This window comes from Chiloscyllium punctatum, chromosome 24, assembly GCF_047496795.1.
Source record: "Chiloscyllium punctatum isolate Juve2018m chromosome 24, sChiPun1.3, whole genome shotgun sequence".
Lineage (NCBI taxonomy): Eukaryota > Metazoa > Chordata > Chondrichthyes > Orectolobiformes > Hemiscylliidae > Chiloscyllium > Chiloscyllium punctatum.
Genome location: NC_092762.1, coordinates 62,703,273 through 62,712,072, shown reverse-complemented (window position 1 = coordinate 62,712,072; position 8,800 = coordinate 62,703,273). Strand labels below are relative to the sequence as shown.

General features: G+C 40.9%; 1 protein-coding gene across 1 annotated transcript in view; it reads left to right on the top strand.

Annotated features, from left to right (window-relative positions):
* Nucleotides 1–537: 537 nt before the first annotated feature.
* myo1f (myosin IF) overlaps nucleotides 538–8,800 on the top strand; it is a 152,191-nt gene continuing 143,928 nt past the window's right edge. Inside the window, exons 1-2 of the mRNA XM_072594021.1 lie at nucleotides 538–624; nucleotides 1,207–1,347. Coding sequence (XP_072450122.1) covers nucleotides 1,345–1,347 — 3 coding nt within the window. The 5' untranslated portion in view covers nucleotides 538–624; nucleotides 1,207–1,344. The remainder of the gene's footprint in view (nucleotides 625–1,206; nucleotides 1,348–8,800) is intronic.

Sequence of the window (8,800 nt, the reverse complement as noted above, 5' to 3'; positions counted from 1 at the left end):
GTCAGAGATTATGGTGTTTCAGGAAGATTGAACAAGATGAAGCAAGGAAAAGTCCTGACTGATAGATTTAAAATTACCAACGAGTAGCATGGAGGGAGTGAGGATAGATGTCGACAGAATATTTCCACTGTCAGAGAATCCAAGACTAAAGGCAACAAATACAAGATAGTTGTTTATAAATCCAGTAATGAAAGGAGAAATGTCTTCACAACAGAGAGTGGTTTGAATGTGGAAGTTGCAACCATAGGAAGTGGTTGAGACAAATAGTTAACATGTTTTCAAAAGGAAGCTTAATGAACTGTAAGAAAAGAGAATAGAAAGATAAACTGAAAGACTAATATGAATCAGATGGAATGGGAGGTTACTGCTGCGAAAAATAAACACCGCTACAGACTAGTGAGCCAAATGACCTGTTTCACTGCTGCAGATCGCTAACTTTGTACTTTGGTGTAAAACAGTAATTTTGCATCACCCAATGCAAATCCATGGTAAGATGCATTTTCACAAAGGCAGTGGTGGAAAGTCCTACACATCTCTGGTTTCTGCTTCCAGGGTTTGGCTTTTTTAACAGACATCAGTCCTGTTGGTACATCCAACTGATGTACCGCTTGCACTTAAATAACAGTGAGTACCATAAAGACTGATTGTAATCTCTCGTAAATTATAGTGCACAAAGTGCCTCCAGTCCCTCCTCTTGATTCAATCCTCGAAATTAGTACCAGAAAAGTCTGCTTGTACCTGCATGATGTCTTTAACATGTGGCTGAATCTTGTTAAGAGGTCTGTGTGTGTGATGGAAGGGGAGGTGGATGTAAAACGCGCTGTCCATTTGGAACACCAGCCCATTGTGAAATGTATAGAATGTTAGAGCTTGTTGTATCTTTCAGACTTTCGCACGGCAATTAAAACTTGGAAAACTTCCAAAAATGGGTCGTCCTTCTACTCTTGTAAATGAGCCCTTGCGTTTTAAACATAGTATAACATTTCCGTTTATTCGTTTGTCTATGATTAGTGTGCTCTGCATTTTCGTGTCAGTTTCTAGTTATTTTGAAAGCGTTCCTTCATTAAAGACTAGGCGGTATGTTCAGAATTGCCTTATGAACTGCCAATCACAAGTTAATGGATAACTGCATACATCAAAAACGAGGAAGTCAGAAAGCAGCAGCGCGGTGCAGTCTGCTGCACACATAACCGGGTCAGTTTGCAGGTATCCCGCTACAAGAAATGATGAGATGACTGTTTCAGAATAAAATGAAGATTTAAACAGACGTTAAAAGTGGATTGTGGAACATCTCCAACTACAATACGGTCACCAGAAGGGAAGTGAACCAACTACCACAGTTAAATGGTGAGTTCCTGTTGCATTATTTGCGTCTTTCATTGTTCTGTGTTAGTTGCAAAGCCCTGTGAACTGAAATGTCAAAATGTCAGTTGGGTGCGATCTAATCAAACTGATTCCAATCTTGAATCCGATGGAAAGTCTATTAGACTGGGCAGGTTGATTTCCGCGCGTATGGAGTTTCCTGCTATCAGAGTAGTTTTCTGAGCCTTCAAAGAAAACTGCCTCACCATTGTCATTTTAACTCTCTGACAGTTAGTGGGTCTACTCTGTACCGCTGTAAGAGCGCAGCTCAATCTAGGCTGGTCCTCGGGCTTGACTGAATTTCAGGTGTTTGCTCTAGCAGTTATGTTAGCACTGTTATGTATAACGTGCAATTTGGTCTACACAAGAATTTACCTTTAACCCGCCCCCAACATATAAAATGGTCGAGCTACAAATCACACTATTTAAAATTCGGGTAAATAAGACATTTTTGTTTCCAAAACCAAAATCAGGAAGAGGGCAGTTGGTGGGGGGAGGGGGAATGGGAACCAGATACACATCCAAGTGTTAAGTTCATGTTTCTTTTCTTGAGGTTGTAAGACAAGAAGCTCATTGATTAAGCACTGTCAGTTTTGTATTCCAACTGATTAGCTCTATTCTGTTAGATTTGTTTTATCATAAACCTCCAAAAAAGACCATTTGTTCAGGTTTCTGTACTTTTTAATCCTTTTGTGTAAGACAGTTAAAGGTAGTATTGGGGAATCGAACAATAGTTCCCTGTAATGACAGCTCTGCACTTTACGTTGAAGTCTGTCCTTCCTCTATCTGGTTGTTTTAAATGTTCATTTCATTGCATCATCACCAATGGTAATCTGAGCCTGGTTTTCTTTTATCAAAGCATTATGATTAAAAAGTGAGTCCAGAAAATATGACTTAAAGTTCAGTTGTGGTACTTCCTAGAAGTTTTTGCTTTGCTGATATTGACTGGTCTTTCTTTCAATTGAAGTTTCTTCAGCTAAACATTGCTCACTGAAAAAAGATGCACAGTTCAATCCAAGTGGACAAACTTTTCCCTCTGGTTTACAATGGATTTATCCGGGACAGGCACAAAGTGGTTTGTTATAAATGGGCATTGAAAAGATTTATTTTCACAGAATAACTTCCAAATTAAACTTAAAGAACACTTAAAGAAAGACTTTGCAGTTGTGCAGTAATTTTCCACATCCTTGAAAAACATGTTTCACAGCCAGTAAATGTCTTTTAAAGTGAATAAAGCAACCAATTTGCCCACAGTAAGATATAAAAAGCAGAAATAACCAGTTAGTCCATCCTACTAGTCAGACCGCAATAGGAGTATTGTGTGCAATTTTCAGACCTGTATCTCAGGAAGGATGTACTGGCCCTACAGCGTGTTCAAAGGAGGTTCACAAGAATGGTACCAGGAATGAAAAGTTTAACATATGGGCAACATGGCCTGACAGAGTATGTATTGGGAAGATGTTTCCATTGATAGGAGAGACGACCCAAGGACACAGCCTTAGAGTAAAAGGAAGACCTTTTAGAACAGAGACATAGAGAAACATCTTCAGCCAGAAAGTGGGGAATCTATGGAACTCATTGCCACAGAAGGCTATGGAGGCCAGGTCATTGAGTATACTTAGGACTGAGATAGATAGGGTCTTGAGTATCAAGAGGATCAAGGATTATGGGGGAAAGCAGGAGAATGGGGATCAAGGATCAAGGATGAGCTGAATGGCCTAATTTCTGTTCCTACATCTTACGGTCTTATGGTTGAGGAATAAATTAACCAGGACATAATGAGACTGGTGTATGGGATTATTTTTAAAAATTCGCTCATGGGAAGTGGTGTTGCTGGCTGGGTCAGCATTTACTGCCCATCCCTAGTTGCCCTTGAGAAAATGATGGTGAGCTGCCTTCTTGAACCACTGCAGTCCATGTGCTGTGGGTAGACCCACATGGTAGCTGGCAAAATTTGAATTAAATAATAAGCTAGCCCAATCACAACATGTCAGTTGTCATAAAAACCCGTCTGATTCTTGAGGGAAGGAAATCTGCCATCATTACCTGGTCTGGCCTGGCCTACATGTGACTCCAGATTCATAGTAATTTGGTTGACATTTAAATGCCATCTGGATAATAAGGGACAAGCAATAAATGCTCACCTAGTTACTGACGCCTACATCCCGTGAACAAATAAAACAGACTGAACATACAAACAAGGCTCCAGTTTTATACTTCATCCAGAAGGTGGCATCTGCTCCCATTCTCACACTGAAATCAATCAATAATGGTCTGAATCATTAGCTGTCCACAGCAGGGAAAGTTGTACCATCTTGTGCATCAGGAGCTGGTGGAAGTGCTGAGACATATATGTGCGCTGGAATTGTCTGGGAAGTTTAAACTTCCAGTGGGCTGATTGGCACAGCCCATGTCCCGCAACAAAAATTTCTGATGCTGAGATCAGGATAGAAGCCAGGGTGTGAGAATTACACTCAAAACATTACACTGTTTAATCCCCGGTGTAACTCGGAGATTAACCAATGCGGCTGAAGTGAGCACCACAAATGATCCCTGATCCCAATTAACCTCCCCGAACTGAAATGACCCAACTGCCTTCTCACCCCATCCAACCCACTTCCCCTCTGACCCTACTTAATTACCCCACAAGCTGATCTGTCTACCCCCCCCCCAACAGTCCTGATGACCTCATTCACTCATTGAGGGACTTATGACCATTAAAAACTCTCCTGAGTACAGCATTACAGCTGAAGGAAAAGGTCTCTCTTTGTTGTCTATCCTCACTAGCCTTCATGTGGAGAGTTTGCATTAACTCATGTCTGCTGCAGCCAGGGTCCAGGTACACCTGGCTGAAAATGCATAATATAATTGGAGCAAAGTAAATACTACAGGTGGCAGCAATGTACCCAGCTATGCAGCTGACAGAAGACCTGCGCCTCTGTAACAATGTTCCTGGACTGTAACTTGAATCCAGAAATGTCTGACTCATTGGACACCACTGAATCAAACTGCCACAGTCAAGGTGTAGCAAAGTCTTTACAGCTAGAAGCAGTTTCTTTGATAGTGGATCTCGCATGGATTTCCAGGTTAAAGTAAGGTACATTGCCTTCTGAGTGCATTATATGATGCAGTAGGTACAACTATGGATATTGTCTGCATCTGAAATTCTGCCTTATGGTGGTAATGTGAAGCTTTCGGTTTGACAATGGTCAAAATTTTCCCAGTCAGTGGGGGTGGACTTAATGTTGGGAGGGGATGGACGTTCCACAAAAATATTTGAGGAGCCACATTAGGATGATTTGTCAAGGTATTTCCACTGCCAGAGAGCTTTCCCTTGAGAAAATAGCCCCCTAGATGTGCTATCCACACCACAGACATAGGAAGGCAATTTACATAGTTAGGTTCCTATTTGAGGTGATTTTCAGGGATAGCCAGCATTTTGTCAGTGTCAGAGTGCGCTCCTGCCAACTTTAGAGACTGCCAACTCAATGGAGACAGCCTCCCTGCGGTAATCTAGGGAATTATCAGAGGCAAAGACTCCTTTCACTGAGGAAGAAGGAGGTGAACTAATAAATAGCTCAAGCACACTGGTGACCTATTTCTGTTGTGGACTTTCCATCTCCTGCTTCACACAAACTTTGATCCTCTTGTAGCCCTTATTTGCATTTGACACTCAGAAAGTTACCCTACATCATTCGGCCACACCCATGTCTGCAGATGGGACATCCAACTTTTCAATGTTTGGTGGTCTTCAGTTGGCCCTACTGATTCATAAACCTTATTCCTTAATTAGATGATGGAGATAGTTAAATGGGAGGCCCAGTTCTTTTGGGGAATATAATTTATCTGTTCCAGCTTCTGGCAATTTTGAGTGCAGGCCACTCTGCAGTCCTAACATCAGGGTCTGAAAGTCCGTGCAAAAATTATACTCTATTTGTCACAAAATAGCAAAATGAAATAAACAATATGCAACTTAAATAGTAACCTCAGTATATTGTAAGATTGAAATATTTATAACCTCCTGGAATAGGTTATTGTTTGAGAAATTATATTAGATACTGATTAAAATGCCAGAAAAATCAGAATCCATACAGCAATGATTTCCTGAGTTTCAGATCTGAAGTGTACCTAAGTTTATGGTGCAAAGCCTCTGAGAAATAAGTAGAGTTTGCACAGTATACATGCAGCCAGCCGCCAACATGTTCGAAATTCCATTTGACTTCCACTTTGCTGTTTTTCCTCACACCCAGAGTGGGCATTTCACCCACTGTACTGACAAAATAAAGGCAAATAATTGGCAATCAAGCATGCCTGCTGCTGACCAAACTGGTGAGTTGGTGATTCCCTTGCAAAAACACCTGAGAGATCTCATGGCAGCTATTCATAAGCGTCAATAAATAATAGAGAATCCTGTTAGCAGCACAGCCACTGTTCAATAGGTCAGGGATGTTGTTCCAATATGAGTCTGTCCCATTGTGTTGGATGCATTCTGTATGATAATATGAGAGAAAACAGTATGACTGCTGGAAAAGTAATGAAGTCTTCATTGTAATGTAATGCCCTTGTAATGCCCTTGCTTCACAGCCCTACAGCAATGTGCTCACCTTATCCATCAATATCTGAAAGAAACTATGCATCATTCTACTGTTTCAGGAAGACACCGCATCTCTTTTCACCAGCTCCCCTGAAAAAAATGTGACAGTTGATACTCAACAACTGTATTTCCATATCTCATCATTACCCAGATATTTAATGTGTCACTTTGTGTAATTCCTAAAGCCATAGTGTTGCCCTTCTCAATAATAAATGCTCTACTCTGTTATCCCATGAAGAGGCACTGTGGCAAGAGCCCTGAACATGACTAATATTAGTTCCTCCAGAACAGGGAACTAAGATAGAGGACTAGGATAGGCTCTTCATCTTAGCTAACTTGGTTCTTCGAAATGCTGACATCAGTCTGTAGCACTTTTACTGAGGTAGGTCAAGCCTGACTTAGCTTGCATTCTAGGAGGAAGCGAGGACTGCAGATGCTGGAGGGCTTATGCCAGAAACATAGATTCTCCTGAGATGCTGCCTGACCTGCTGTGTTTTTCCAGCACCACACTCTTGACTCAGTTAGCATTCTGGCTACTGTAAAGTCAGCATTTGGCGGGGGTGGGGGTGGAGTAGGGTTGTCATGATGAGGTAGGAGGTAGGAGACACTAGTAATAGCCTCCCCATCATGAGAGACAGATAGCTTCGCCATTTTAGATCTTACCCAGGTGTTGCTGGAAACCTGCAATGCCATTTTGGTATGCGAGCAACCTTTTTGCATCAGTAATGTAGCTGAAACAATTTTGAAGTTTTAAGGTAGATACAACTAAAGCGGAAATGGAGCAGAAAAGGCTTCCACATACCGCCAATGCTGGTGGTTTGGATCAACTTGTCTCATGATGAAATTCAACTCCAAATCACAGGTTTTAGAGAGGTGCTTTGGGACTGCTCCTCAGTGGCACTGATTGCTTTTTCTCAGCCACACTAGCAAAGAGGCAACTGCGAGGAAAAGAAGTTCAGGTTTTTTGCATGATAAGCAAAACAAGCGCATCACCTTGTATGCCAGTGTTTCTTAGTATAACCAGGGATTACAGGACCTCCCGCATACACAACTCTAACTCCTTTCAAGACATCTCTATCTGCAAGGCAGCTCTTCAAGTGAAGTCATCTCATATATTGTCGCAAGCCTAATGTCTTCAGGTCTACTCCCTCCTATTGTGAACACAGGTTTGTCCTGGACAAAAATAAGCAGCAAAAGTACTGTACCATATGTGTGATGGAAAACACTCTCAGATTGCAAGTCCACTTTTTGGATAGCATTTCTGATGGGAAGGATGCCAGACTATTGTTTTCCTGCATATTTTCTGAAGGAAGTTGTGTGGGGAAATGGAATTTGGTGGAAGGCACGTCTACAAGGTAATGAGATTTAATCGAGACGTATTTAATAAGGATGTGATGCCACAGCAATTTTCTGTTACTTGCTACAAATCAGACATAAGCATTAACCATGCAGCTGCTTACCTATTGTTCCTATTGATAGCATCACTGAATTTCTTCAGCACTGTACAGCTGCAGCATTCTCTGACATTCATTTACACAGCCCATTTATTACACTGTTGTCCTTCTAGCTGTCTTTGGTACCTTATATCATTGGTTTGGTAAGGTCTCTGCTGAATTTGCGACGTTTACTGTTCAGTATTATCATGTACTCCTCCACACAGAGGGCTGTGTTTTTTCTCAAATTGCACCCTGCCTCTTCCTGATTCTACAAAGATCAGAGAGCAGGATTAGTTGTTTCATAATAAGGAATAAATTCAAATATTGACAGGAACAGGAAAAAACATTCATGCCATAGGTACTGCATCACAAGTGCACAGTATTACTCGTGTAGAATCCCTACAGTGTGGACGCAGGCCATTCAGTCCACACCAACCCTCCGAAGAGCATCCCACCTAGACCCACACAATCCCTGTAACTCTGCATTGCCCATGGTTAATCCTCCTAGCTTGCACATCCCTGGTCACTATGGTCAATTTAGTATGGCCAATCCACCTAAACTGCACATCTTTGAACCATGGGAGGAAACCAGAGCACCCAGACGAAACCCACACAGACACAGGGAATATATGTAAACTCTACAAAATCACCCCAGGCTGGGATTGTACCCACGTCTCTGGCCACCATGTCATCCCACATTTATTAATGGTGATTAAAAACAATCCATAACACACCTCTGCTTGATGTATTACCATTGTACACAAAAGAGTGTAAATGAGGAATTGTACAAGGAGTATTCAATAACATGTAATAGAGTAGGTTTTCTGTATTTTAAACAGTGTTAAGCTGTTTTCCCATTGTCAACCCTTACCAGAATAATGTAGACATGCAGGCAAATTTCTAACATGCTGACAATGAGTGACGTATCTTACTATTCCTACCGAATAAACTCTCATCCTCACTATAGAGCTTAACCTAAGTAGCTAACAATGTACTGTAGGTCCATCTACATGTTAGTGTGCATTTGAAGGTAATCTGCCCAGAGGGACTTTGCTTGAGGAACAATTTTTGATTCATGCATTTTTTTTAATTATAAGGATAGAAATATATGTCAGGCTTGTCCAACATCTGTAAAAAGATCTGTTTTGATCTTTCAGAATTGTTGTGTTCTGCTATTCCTTTGTAGTATTTTCTATTTTTGCTTCAGATTTGGAGTTGTTCTTTTATTATGTCTTATAACAATGTTGTAAAACCTTATAATCCACAAACAAGTTCCTTTCATTAATCTAATATTAGAAGTTTTTTATTTAGAATGCTCTTACTGCCTAGGATTATATAAAATTAATAGGCTGTACAAAGTGTACATTGATCAAAGGCTTGTGTGCAGCTAACTAATTTTATGAAACTT